Here is a 14,335-nt window from a genome sequence, read left to right as displayed (position 1 = left end):
ATGAATTTCAAACACTATCTCTAACTGTTTATCTGTTAAGGATGCAAACATGTTCACTTACAACTTGCAGTTGTAATAAAAGTAAGTAGTAAAAGAAATTAACACAAAAAAAAACTCTCATGCCAAATTCTGATGCATGTAAGCCAAAGTAAGTTTTGGTGGGGGAGCAGATTGAGGAGTCAGGGATCAGTTTTCAACCCCTGTCTGAGTGTGTGATCCCCAGGGAGAGGATAAGGTGAGTTTCCTGGCTGAGACCGAGGCCTCCAGAGACACTCGCAAAGACATACAGACTAATTAGAGGCTTCAAAGAGAAAAGGATTGAAAAGAGCGGAGAGCAGTGATTCCTGCAGTGAAACATTTACTTTTCAGATCTCCTCACACAAGGACAAGCAGAAGAGGCAGTACCTTGGCAAGGAGGCATACTGACGCTCCACCTCTTCATAACGTGGTGCCATCCGATGATCTGTCCCTCTGCCTGGCATCTGGTGGAGAGAGACAACTGGTTAGTTTATAGCCTCTATTTTCCTGCCTCAATGACTAATAAACTGCAAAACTGTGAGCCTGAGCATGTGCAGCGTGCACCCATAAGCCCCTCGTGCTCCTTGCATGTGTGTCTGTGAGTGTGTTTCCCTGTGTGTTTGTGATACAGGGGTAATTTAGGACTGACAAAGGCTAGTTATTAGGGATTTAGAGTTTCCGTCTTCTGAGGGTTTTTTCTGGGGGGGATGGACAGGGTCTCCATCCTAGATTAGGTTACTTCAAAACAGGATGGAGTCGTCCCTCTCATACACACACACGCACACACACACACACACACACACACACAGACAGAGTCTCATCTCCATCTTGAGCAAAAAAAAAAAAAGATTAAGTCAAGCTGCTGACAGTTCAATCTCTCCTGCTTCCTCTCTTACTCTTCATCTCACTGGTTCTCTCTCTCACCCTCACATCGCAGTTTTTCTCTTCCTCTACTTATTCCCCTTTCTACACACCCCCCTCTCTCTCACGCACACACACACACACGCTCCCTCTCTTGGAGATTATCCCGGTCTATTCAGCAGGGAGATTCCAGCCGCTGTGGCGCTCCTTAAAGAAGCCGACTAAACCCCAAACGTCAACAAGCTCCACAAACACACACACACACACACACGCTGACACAGAGACACACACACAAGCCATTTTCTCTGTATGACACACTGAATATTGTAAATGAGACTCATTTTACCATAATGTGGGGTGAGAGAGCAAGATATGATTCAGGTGATTGAGCGTCGCGATTTATACGCAGCATTGTAAAGTATCTTCAGGGTCTGCGTAATGCTGAGTCTCTGAAAACAGCCCATCAAATGGTGCTTCTGTTGATAATGCACGCTGCTATTGCCCAAAATTGCATTACACATAGCTATTTCTTCACGTGCACTGTCTGACATCAGGACAATACTGTATGTCATCTGCATATTTTGGAGCCACAGTGTCCTGTAGAAGTAGGATGTGTGAAGGAAAAAGCTAAAGAGTACCATTAAATCCGAAACATAATGGAGAGAGGGTGAAGTGTATTTGTGTGTCCCAAGCGGTGGAGACAAAAAGGTTGAAGGTTTTATAGAATACTAAGCTCGTTTCTCTTCGACTCAAGGTAAAATCGTCAATGCAAAAGAGGTGCTGAGAATTAGATATTACAGACTCCAGCTTTTTCTTCTCTCTCTGCATTCAAGGAACGATGCCAGGAGGCATATAAAACAGATTTGCTGGTCCTGCTTTCTTTTGAACACCTGTCTTTATAGCTTCAATATCTCAGGTAGAGAGAGAGAGAGAGAGAGAGAGAGAGAGAGAGAGAGAGAGCAGGATATTAAGTTCGAATAGAGAGGTGGAGCGAAAGAATGAAAAGGCATTAGACGGAGAAGAAAGGAGGAAAGAGAGGTAGAGTGAATGAGAAGTAAATGAGTTAGAGAGAGCGGGCGAGGGAGATACAGAGAGAAGGAGGGGGATATTATGAAGCCATTGAGAAGTGGCAGGGAGAGAGAAGGGATGAGAGGTGAATTATAAAACAAGGGAGTGAATGGGGTGAAGACGGGGACGACAGAACGGAGGGGTGAAAGGGACACAGACGACACAATTTAAACAAGACGTTAAAAGAGGGAGCGAGGGTTAGAGAGAGGGGTGAGATACGGGGGGATGACTGCAACAAGCAAAGAGTCATGAATGGAGGAGGGAAGAGAAAATGAATGAAAGAGGGAGGGAGGAGTCAGAGAGATGGAGGAAGGACAGCAGGTGAAAGATAGTTTTGATCGAATTGATATGGCAGAACCAGAAATATCACCCATTTTAATCCACTTCTTCCTTTTCAAAACCTGTTGCCTACATTACCCACAATGCAACTTAGCCACTGATTGACATCACTTGAGGAAATTCAAATTCAAAAAAATTGAGCGCCAATGAAGCCATACACCATGTACGTGTCTCAATTTTAAAAACAGTAGCCAGTGATTTCCTTTCACAAATGGCATGGTAGTTTTTAGCAAACACAACTTTAACAGGAGTAAATAGTGCATTCGTAGGGGGGTATTTTATACATATTTGGTGCAGTATCTATGGCGATGGTGTGTGTGATTGACTTTAAATATACTACATCTCATGGTATTGGTGCTTGGTACAAGCATGGTATTTTTGGACAACATTGGAGGTCTATGGCATTGAGGAATAAGACAAATCTCAGGCTACACAGACAACACTTTTTAACAGGATCATTGGTTTCTGTTATTTTATGGGATGAGTGGGCAATAAGGAAAACTATAAAATGCAGCAAATCACAGACCTATAAGGTGCCTTAGTATAGACAGGCTGACAGACAGTGTATGGTTTGGTGCTCTTCTGCTCAAGTGTGCATGTCTTTGTGTGTTTCCATACACATGGATTAGGGGAAGGAGATTACTGTGTGATGCCACAGGCTGAGTAAACACAAACAGATGAGTGTAGTGAATGTGCATGAGAAGTGAGGGAGTGTATAGAAAGCAAACGATATCTGACCACACACAAAGTGGCATATAGTGAGGTTGTTGAAAGAATGGTAACTATTACTTCATAAGAACAAAGTTTGTTCATGATTCAGTTTCTGATTCAGTCTCTCAGTGTGTTGCTCTGTCTGTTGTTACAGTTTTATTTATAGGAGTAGCAAAATCAGTTTGGAATAAATAAAGGAACTGGATAGTTTATGATTCACAAGAAACCTGGGGATGCACAGCACACAAACCAGAGAGCAATGAGCACCTGATACAGACCCGCCGTGACGTAAGGCATTTGTTTGTGGACTACTGTTTTGATGCCTCAAGTTTGGCATTACAGCTGTCGCCATGTTGGTTTTTTGGAGGAACCATATTTGGATGAGGAGATGGAGCTGTGAAGGATATACTGATTGAGAACCCGAAGACACATCATGCCAGTTGGCTTATCAAATCACAAGGTAGCCACGCCCTAAAACATACCCTGCTTTATCTTCTATTTTAGTCTAAAGGGGACCATAATTTACTAAATGAACATGTACAAGGATTGTTACCATAAACCCAGCTACATCCACTATCTAGACCAAAATAACAATGTCGTTTGAGTTTTCGTGGATAAGAGGGAATATCTGACCTGAAACTTTTGAGCAGTAGTGTACATACGACTCTACAGAAAGAAATAGTCATAGCTGAAAATCTAACAAAATCCATAAAGTCAACTCAGCTGGAGCTTAAAGATTCCCTAGTTTATTTATGTCTGCAGCTATATGCTAGTGTGTGTCGAGAGAGAGAAAGAGAAACAGAGGTGTAAGATGTTAGTAGACAGTGAGCATTCACAGCAGTGACAGGAGTACATAGCAGGGCAAACACAATGACAGCTGAGCTTCCGTGGGACAAACACCCCTTGCATGCATACACACACACACACACACACAGTTAAATGCACACACCTGTACCAGCATGTGTACAAAATCCATCTTTCCCAAACCATGCACAATCTTCCTCCTTCAAGTGGAGCTACTGTACGCACACTCATGTATACTCTCTCTCTCTCTCTCTCTCTCTCTCTCTCTCTCTCTTTCTCCTCAGGTGCACACACACACACATACACATACACATACACACACACACACACACACACACATTTAAACACACTCCCTCTCGCTCAAGGAGGGCTGTGGCAGTAGTGTAGTGCACTGGTTGGGGTAATGGTCTGGTGAAAAACCATTTCACGGCATAGCGAGCAGAGGAGAGGCAGAGAGGAGAGCGCAGAAATCAAGCAGAAGAGACTGATACTGAAGGGAGAGGGAGCGCGCGCTCACACACACACACACACACACACACACACACACACACACACACACACACACACACACACTGTAAGAGGGGCTCATCTCTCTCCTTTCAACAGACCCTTCAATTTACCCATAAAACAGACCACCCCATCACTTTCAGCACTGACACACACACATATCTTCCAGTTGTTTTACTTGGTCGGACACACACACATCTGAGCTGTTTCAAGGATTTCAAAGGGATTTTGATCGACGTGGTGTATTTGGTAGATGAGACTACTTAGACAAAATGTGAAGTGTCTCTTCCCTTCTTCCACGTCTCTCTTCAACTCCTTCTTTGCTCTTCTTCATCCTCTCCCTCCTCCTCCTCCTCCTCGGACTCTTTCTCACCTCCCGCTTTCATCCTCTCTTCCTCTCCGCACCTCATCCTTTCCCTTCATTAAGCAGCTCTCCCTAAGTGAAATAAAGGGTTCCTGTGAGTACCGTTGAATCCCCCTCGCTAACCTTTAACTCTTACTTAAGGTCTCCTTTTTTTCTCTGTTGTCTTCCTCCACCCATCGCTCTCCTTTCCGTGTGTCCATCCATCACTTATCCCTGAATTTACAACTCTCTCTCTGCTCCAATTTAATTCCATCCCTCTCCCTCATCCCATCCCCTATTGTCTTTCACTAACCCATCCCTTCCTATAATCAATGATGACAAAGAGGAACAGTATAATGTCTATTAGTCCCTTCTGTTCCTTTCAATGCTCACCCCCTTCCTGAACCCCCTACTGTTCTTCCTCTTTTCTTCCGTACATCCGATAGAGAGAGGGGGGATGGATCCCTTTGCAACAATCCCCTACCTTCCTCCTGCCATACGTTTCTTCTACTCTCAGTCCATCTGTCTTCTACCCTCACTCCCAGTGTCCTTTTCTCCTTCCCTAAATCGATGGGAAAGGATTCTGCTCCCTTTCTATCATCCCTCCATCATGCCCCTCACCCTGCCTCCCACCCATGTAGAAATCGATGAATAAGGGAAGGCTGGTTTTAATCCGTATCAGTCATATTGTTCTGCACAGCCAGCACTTTGGGCTGACTCAATTAAAACACAGCTCAGAAGAGGCTGCGATTTCTGTGTGTGTGTGTGTGTGTGTGTGTGTGTGTGTGTGTGTGTGGGTGGGTGGGTGGGTGGGTGGGTGGGTGGGTGTGGGTGTGTGGTATCGGCTGCCTGTGATACACCTAATGCCTGTGCTTTGGAGAAAAGCCACCTGGAGAAGATTGTTTGCGACTGCGAACAGCAAGAAGAGATGAGGGATCATTCTAGTCATACACTGTTAGAACCTATATTCTTTGACATAAATACTTATTACAAGTTGTTTGGACTTGACATTATAAATTATCTGCTTTTAAAGTAAACAACAAACCAACGGCTCGCTTCAACAAGTCAATGAGGCGTAACATAAAAGGGGTCTCAGATGAGCAGCAGAATAAAGAATAATAATAAAGCAAACCATGATTAAAAGTCCAATTTGTAAGACAGTGGATACTGACCCTTTGAGATCATAGGTCAGGTCGGCCGACATCCCAAAGCGTCAGTATTAGCCGAGTTAGGAATGAGACTCATACATCTACTTTCTTACAAACTTGATATTTAAGAACCTTGATCAACTGACCAGTGTGACCAGTAGAGGACAGGCTACAGTGATTACACAGTGTTGGGACATCAAACCTGGAACTGCTGGGAATTGAGTCTAACACCTCAATTAAACTCAATTAAACATTCAGTTGACAGAACTAGTAAATCCTATACTGATAGTGGCACTGGTTCTTGAACCAGCTCCGTTCAGGATTCTCAGAACCTTGGTGCTATTTAGTGAACCAGCCCAAGTTTCCACCAATTTTAAGTGGAACACGTCATCCAACCCAGTATCAAGGCAGTTTGTGAAATAGTGACGAAACGTAATATATGGAAACTGCATACATTGGCATGAATTGTCAATTTCGGTTGTGACACCCAGCACGACTTCAAAATGGAAAATTTGTGTCTATGTACATGAATCCAAAAGTTCAAAATTCGTCACTATTTCAAGTACTTTAATATATAACCAAAATCACTATCTTTCCGTAACCACAGACTGGATGCAAACACTGGATTCTGGTGTTACAATCTTGGACTTTGTACCTCTGCCATCCACCCTAACCTGCGACGCCAGCATGGTTCACAAATATGGTGCTTAATTCAGCCAAAGAAACGGGGTGCATGCATGAAATATAGTCAGGCTGAAAGTCACAGAAAAACCTTCAACATTAGTGACCATGTACTGTACATGAATCCTGTAGATTATATTTTGTGACAGTTTCACAAACTGCTGTAATACTGTGTTGTAGTAGCAAGATGGCAGATCACATTGATTACGTGCAAGTTTCTGTTCTGTTGTCACAGATATTTGTTTTTAATCGGAAAACAAGCATGGACCAACAATTAATGATAATATGTAGAAGACTATTTTGTGCAAGATTATTGGCATTCTTCATCCCCTCATTCCAACTTGTAGAGTATGTCACAGACACTGATATCGTCATGGTCTGCACTTCAGGTCAATGAACACCTGCTGTATTTTGGTCCTGCTTGGAACCAATATTTTCCAAATCAATACATGTTGGTTCAAGAATGGGATCTGAACCAACCTCAATGTTGGTGGAAAAAAGTTGTCTCAACTTGCTGCCCTAAAGTTGAATAAACTCATATAAAACTTTTCAGCTGGTGGCCTTATTGAGCTTTCTTAACTTCTACATTTTTACAATATAATGTGCATTTTACAATAGCAATGATGCCTCCGGTGAGTTCTAAAATTATAAATGTGGCTCAGCATACTGTATGCCTGACCTTCAAATGTGAAGTATGTGGACAGAAATCTCATTCACTGATGTGAATAACTTTTTACAGCATTATTCCCTCAGAACCTGCTGTAGTTATACAAAGCTGCTATCACTCTGTCTACAGAATAATTCATAATACAGTTTATGCAGCACGTTCACAATGAAATACTAAATATCAGCCCTCATCTTACTACTTGTCCTTTTTTTGGGAAATGCCTTCCAGCTTTCACTCAGGTTTTGTTACTGTGTGTCAAAACTGCTCAAGGTTTTAAGAAAATTACAGCAACACCTGGCTGTGTGTTATTACTTGGATATTGCAAACGCTTCATATTGAAGGTCGCTCTTTGTGATTACTTCACCCCAGGCGTGCTTTTAGTATTTTAGGGGGATGGAGAGAGATTTAAATACACATACGCACACATACAGTACAGACAAAAAGGAAATCCATGTATCATATCTATTAAATCTATTGATAGGTGATAATATGTTTTCTTGCTCTCTAGTGAGGGAGAAATACATATCACACCTGTCTACTGTGTGGGAAGTGAGCATTGCTTCGGCTTTTAAAATGGCACACACCAGAAAGAAATTTAACAGCAGTCTTTTTTAAATTATTTTATTGGTACCAGATTTCAATTTGTGATTTCTTCTCCTTCATTTCCTTTCCAACGACATGCGATGAGTTGTGATGCCTTCCACTTCCACTCAAGCAGTAAGAAACAAGAAGACACGGTAAAACAAGCTCATTCAGCCTGTTCTTCCTCACACACTTGATCTTCCCCCCCCCCCCACGGCTCGCCAACCATACACACTTCCTTCCTTCCGTTCATTCATTCATCCCTGCTCTCCATCACATGCATCCCAGTCTTTATTTATTCTCTCCATTAAAACTCTCCATCCATTCATTTAATACTATATACCATCCCTCCGTGCGTCCATCCGCCCATTCATTCTAGAGAAAGCAGTAATTGCCGCTGCTGGTGAAAAGCCATCCATTTTCTCAGGCTAATTACTACACCCTCTTAACAAAGTAGCATTAAAGAAAAGAGAGTTCACTCAGAGGAACATGCTTATTCACATTCACACACAAATTCACCTCTGCACACACATTAAGTTATTCTGATGAGGCCTTTCTAGAGTTCATTATTATAAAGACACGCAGATGAAGTTGCTCAAACAAAGTCAACTTCATCTGTCGGATGTGTGTCTGCATGGTAGGAGGGTAGCTGGCAAAAAAAAAAATCTTTTCGAGATTACCAGTCAGATAGTTAAATTTTTGGAAATTAGCTTTGCATTCCCAGAATTAGATGAGAAGATTGATACCACTCTGATATATTTAAGTTACATATGAAGCTACAGCCAGCAGCTGGTTAGCTCAGCACAAAGATAGGTGGATTACGTTACCTCCAGACAGAACCAGACTAGTGTTCTTCACAGGAAGGTGAACCATCTCCAGACATTTGATCAGCAACCACAACCAGCTATTTTTCACAGGAAGACGGACCATCTCTGGGCGTTTTTGTAGTGACGAAGACATGTATGTTAAACCAAATCATGATGTTTTCCTAACCCTAACCAAGTGGCATTTCTGCATAAACTTCACCCGATCATAAGCACAGCGTTGTGATAAGAGAGAAATAGAAAATTGAACCTAAATAAAAGTAAAGTTACAACATAAAGTAACTTTATTTGTAGTAAATGTGTAGTTTTGCAGAAATGCACACAGCAAACCTTTATTCTGGTGATTGGGTTGCTAGTGCTGTAAGCACAGGTGGACCCATCTCCTACCTGTGTGAGTCTGAATCAGATACTCTGAGTAAGCTAGCTCAGAATGAATAAGAAAAGTTTAGCGATGACATAACACTTTACAGTTCTAATAATAACACTTTGTCTTTTCTTCTTTTATCCCAAAATATGTTGCACTGTTATTCAACTGCTTGTAGCATCGTGATCCGTCTTTGAGAAAATGAAAACATGTCTACTGTAAGTGGGTGGTATAACTGTGTGTGTTTACAAAACACATTCAAAGCTGTGGGCTGGGAAGTGAAGTTTCAAAACCAGAAATCTCAGCACCTGGCAAAGCAATCGCTGAGTCATTGCTATTGATCGACCACCCCAGTGAAACCTCTGCAGTCATACACCATTTTGGTCACTTTGTGCTGTTGGGCTGTAAAATCTCAGTGGGCCCCGCTGAGAGACACAGCTACTGACAGAGTGAGGGTGATTGACAACATTAGTCAAAGTCTCTTAACTGTTAAGAGAGGCAGAGGAAGATAGTGAAAGAATAAAATAATCATGGGCAAATTTGCTTATTTGTTTACAACACCAAAGAGGCACAAAGCATCTTTATTCACAAACCTCCTCCTACTGAAATGTCAGCGAAGCACTAGAATAAAGGGCTAAGAATTAAGACTGGTGCACAGTTAAATGTCACAGCGCTGTTGAGCCTCTCATACAATTAAGACCACAGAAGGTCAATTTTCCCCAAAGCACGCAGCTTAAAGCGCCTCTCATGAATGCGGCGATTAATACAGCATATCCTGTTTATTTAGTGTAGGTTTGTGAGGGAGTGAGAGTGGCTGCATATTAGGTTTGTGTGTGTGTTTGTATGCATATCAGTATGCAGAGCTATCAATCAAATTAATTCCCTTTTCTTAAAAATGGCATTTAAAAGTTATCAGGCAGGTGGCATTACAACAAACTTGCATCAGGCAGTGAAGGAAACACTGACATGTACACACACACAGTTGTTTTTGTCTTCATCCACTAACTTATATAATTCCCTGCAGAATTACCTTGACAGCAACCAACATGTGCCTAAACCCAAATATATAGGTACAACCTTTTCAAATGTTCCAATGAAATCAGAGAATGTAACTGCATATTTTTTGGGAGCTCATTCTTTTTGTGTGCAGTATTTGAGTCTACTTTTGTTCAGCATGAACAGGAGGTATGACTAATGTCAAAATGTTCTGACCTGACATTGTAAGTACTGTATTCAAATTCAACCACAGAGCAGAGGGAACTCTTTCTGTTCCCAGAAACCAAGTTTTAAGAGTAAAAATTTAAGGTGCTTTCACACCTGTAGTTTGGTAAATTTGGCAAGGATTAAGACCCCATCTCATTTGAGTTTAGAGTGGTATTCTAATAAAGTCACCAAGAGGAGTTGACTTGAAGTCATATTGAACGACTGGTAACTCAATGAGCATTTTGCTCTGCTGTGAGATAAAATATGCGTGTAGTTATCTTCTCTGATTTCACAAAGAGCTCCTAAGAACAACTGATTATGAGAAATATTATTTGAGACTGTTTATCATAAATAGCGATAGGTGTTTCTCTTGTTTAACTCACTTTTTATTGGGGAACTTTAGAAATACAACAAGTGCGACCCAAGCACAACACACCTCTGGCTTCCTGAATTTTCACTTTCCAATGTATGTGTTAGAAATGCACAGATTGACCGGCCAGGGACCGGAGTTCAGCATGACCAGCGCCGGCGACCAGCCAATCGGTCTCAGATATATTCTGTGCCGGTCAAATTTACACACGTGCCACCTGCCCTCCAAAAGGACCACCAGCTTGAACTGACATAAAGAGACTACATATTTCATGTAATTTAACCAAAACGTGCACTCGTTTCATTTTCAGGTCAGTGTGAGGGTCTTAGCTGTATTTTGCTGTCATTGAACACCCCTCTGCTGCCAGCCAAGAAAATTGCAATCGATGCATGTCTACTTTTTCATCCAAAGTGCATCTTTAATGCTTTAATGTCTCCGTTATAACTACACTTTCAGGAACGTTAGGTTGGAGACCGTCAGGCCACAGACTAAAGAAAATGGACAGCTTGAATTTAACCCAAACCAGCAGTTGGTCTGAGATGTGGCTGTTGGGTAGATATCAAAAACACAGAACATTACAACAACAAATGTCAGATTGTTCAGATCACCGTGTTTAACTATTTATTTTTAAATGTTATAGTTGAAAAAGACAACGGAAATAAACAAGTTTGCCGATTCAACATTTCTCTGCAATGTAAATCAACCACCAGCTGTCTACCCGAACTGATCTTAATATCTTTTGAGTTCAGACAAAAAGCACATATCTACTTAAACACAGTTCCGTGTTTGGTCTGCTTTTCTTTCACGCCACAAACAAATTTCACCAAAGTCTTGCTTGGAAGTGGACCAAGACCGCCTCCGGTTGTTTAGCACGCATTAGAGTTCAACCGACAGCTTTCACACCAGCCCGAACGTACTGCACTAATGGGAAAACAAGCCAACTAACGAGTTTGTTTGAATGGAAGCAAATACATTAGGTGTGTGGACTGACTTTTTGCCCCTGTAACGTGAATATGTTAAGATATTTTATTCACCACAACAAGATAAATAAAACAAACACACACACAAACATAAAATGCGGAAATTCTGATCCTAAAGCTATAGCTTTGCACCTTTTCCAGTTAAAAACGGAGCTATTAGTGTGTGTATATTATTATAAATACTTATATATTTTAGGAGGAGAGAGTGAGGAAAGTGAGGGATAGAAATAAAAGAGAGTGAGAGAAGAGGGGACGCGGCAAGTGTGGTGGGAGTGAGAGAGAGAGAGAGAGAGAGAGAGAGAGAGAGAGATGGGGATAAATAAATGATAGTAAGAAGGAAGGTAAGGCGATAGCAGAGAGGATAGGATTAGTCTCTGCTGCAAAGCCTTTGGAGGAATACACACACACACACACACACAAACACACATCCATGCAGTGGCATTGACACATATTCTACATGCAGTTAAAAATAAAATAAAATACTGGAGACACACAAAATAACACATATCTAAAACTAACACACACATACACACACACACACACACACACATACACACACACGTTTATCCAGTCCTTAGTGTTCTTAACAGTTAAGCTTGTCCTTGAAAGTGCAAGGTGGGGAGTTGATAAGGGGACAGAGAGAGAAAGAGTGTGTCAGGGGTGACGGCACATATAGAGGGACAGAGAGAAGGATGAGGAGAGGAGGGAGACGGAAAAGTGAAGGAAGATAATTTGGTTTCCTCTAAGCCCCCTCCCTGCCACCCAGATAGTCGATCCCTCTACCTCTACCACCCCCACCGCTCTCCATCTGTGTCTCTCGCTCCTTCTCTCTACCCCAAACTTCCCGACTTAAAAAAGTTCCCCTTTGAGGATTAAGGGCGGAACAAAGAAAGGTGAATTCCAAGGAAGACTGAGGGAGAGAGGGAGAAGTACGGGGGAGTGAAAAGACGTAGGGGTTAAAGGGGAGACAATTTACCTGACAGAGACGTCGGGATGATGGAGGAGAGGACAGAGAATGATGGGTAGATTTCTACCCCCTCTGCCATTTTTATAATGTCATCGCCTTAGGTAGGAAAATCTCTGCTGGATTTTTTTTTTATTTTTGGATTCTCATAATATTTATATTTTTTCTCCATGATATCTCAGCAGCAGGACTTAGCATAAGCGCCCATGCACCGCCACCTTTCCGGAAGAGAGAGAGAATGTATGTGCTAGTGCATGCTCAAAATCTGAATAAAAGTCTGAAAATACACATTTTTTTTCTGGGTGAGTGTGTGTGATTGCATGACAGTGGGAGCAGGTGGCTACAGTGGCAGGTTAGATGGAGCTGTAATAGGATGAAAGTGACACTTTCTCTTTCTGGCTCCCTTCACACTCTCTCTCGCTATTCCAGATGATTGGCTCCAGTCGGAGGGGGGAAGTGATGGTCGACGTGTCTTTTTGAGTATTTCCCATATTTCCTATATTTCTTATCCCTTCTAATCTCATGAAAGTCTTGACCTCTTCTCTCCTATTGTCTCCCCATGTCATACCGCTCTAGTCTGGACATGTTTTAGATCTTGTCCTCTACAATTGAACATTGCTCCTCTGCCTTCTCGGCTCCTTTGTTTTTCTTCTTCTCTGGTTCTCCTGTCATATCCTCCAGTCTGAAGTGTAAGTTTCAGTATGTAAGTATGGCTATGTTAACATTCTCTCACCAGCCAATATAAAAGTGTAATCTGAACAGTGACTTACTTTATAACAATTAATCATGAGTCTGGATTTTATTTCAATGATAATCTTGACATCAATAATGGGTAAACAGAGATATATATCAGGCCAGTGAAAGATGGCCTGATATATATGCTTATTAAATCTGTAAAGGAAATGCATTGATCAACTAAGTCAGGAGTTTTAAACGTATTTTAGGCCATGGACCCCTTGCTAAATACACTGCATAAATTCTGCATATTGATCGGGCCTACAATAACATGAAGGGTGCCCTATAGTGTGATGTATAAACAAGTCAGCAGCAGTTGTAGCATGGCTTCTATAAGGCACGTTATCCTCACCCTCTGCCATTTCTCCAGTGGTGTTTGAGGTGACTTATCTTGCTCGATAAGTTACAAAACAATCCACTGTGGCTGACAAGAATGTCGGTACACTTGGGATAGTAATGCATATAAGTGGCCAGTATATTTCAATAATATGTAGTTTGCGATAGCTAGCTGTTAAGGGTAGGTGCTGCACAGTGGTTTAGTAGTAAGGTTCGCCTACTCATGCCATATTGGGATTACTATAATATTTTGATGATTTTTTTGGCCCTAATATACACAGAAATATATAAACCACAGCATATTTATCCAATATTGAGCATTTGTGCATGTGCCTGTGTGTAATGTTTGTTTTAGTGTTTATGTGGTAAGTGCGACTGTGTACATGTGGAAGGATGAGGCACACTTGGTACAACAAGACAAAATTGGACAAAGAAGTGTGGAAAATTGAGGCAATATTTGCTTTTGTGCTGGATGACGTGCAGTGGAAGGAGGCAGAAATCCACTTGCTACGCTGAGCTTTTGGTCGGTATGTGGACCTGAATCCATGAACAGATGTGAACAACATGTACAGACACAAAAAGCCTCCCAAGGGTTGTCCTTCCTGGGGGTCTTCCATAAAAAGAAATGGGCACAAAAACACAAAACTATAAAGTCTCTCAAGCTTAAGTCTTTTCTGACCTATATCCCATGACCCCTGAGAAACCTTCTCTAGTCGTCAGCTTTTTCCAGACATGGAGCAACAACTATTCGTTTAAAGCACACTTTACCTATGTCACGATTTATTTTAAATGGCTGCGCTGATAAGAAGTGATGACGAGTAAGAAAACTA

At 41.7% G+C, this 14,335-nt stretch overlaps 1 protein-coding gene across 1 annotated transcript in view; it reads right to left on the bottom strand.

Moving 5' to 3' along the window:
* Positions 1-14,335, bottom strand: part of pard3bb (par-3 family cell polarity regulator beta b) — a 215,910-nt gene that overhangs the window by 22,361 nt on the left and 179,214 nt on the right. The window contains exon 23 of the mRNA XM_073473008.1: positions 406-482. Within this exon, the coding sequence (XP_073329109.1) occupies positions 406-482 (77 nt within the window). The remainder of the gene's footprint in view (positions 1-405; positions 483-14,335) is intronic.

This window comes from Pagrus major, chromosome 9 (genome assembly GCF_040436345.1).
Source record: "Pagrus major chromosome 9, Pma_NU_1.0".
Lineage (NCBI taxonomy): Eukaryota > Metazoa > Chordata > Actinopteri > Spariformes > Sparidae > Pagrus > Pagrus major.
The sequence above is the reverse complement of the archived record's forward strand: the minus strand, read 5'-3'. Positions and strand labels throughout refer to the sequence as shown.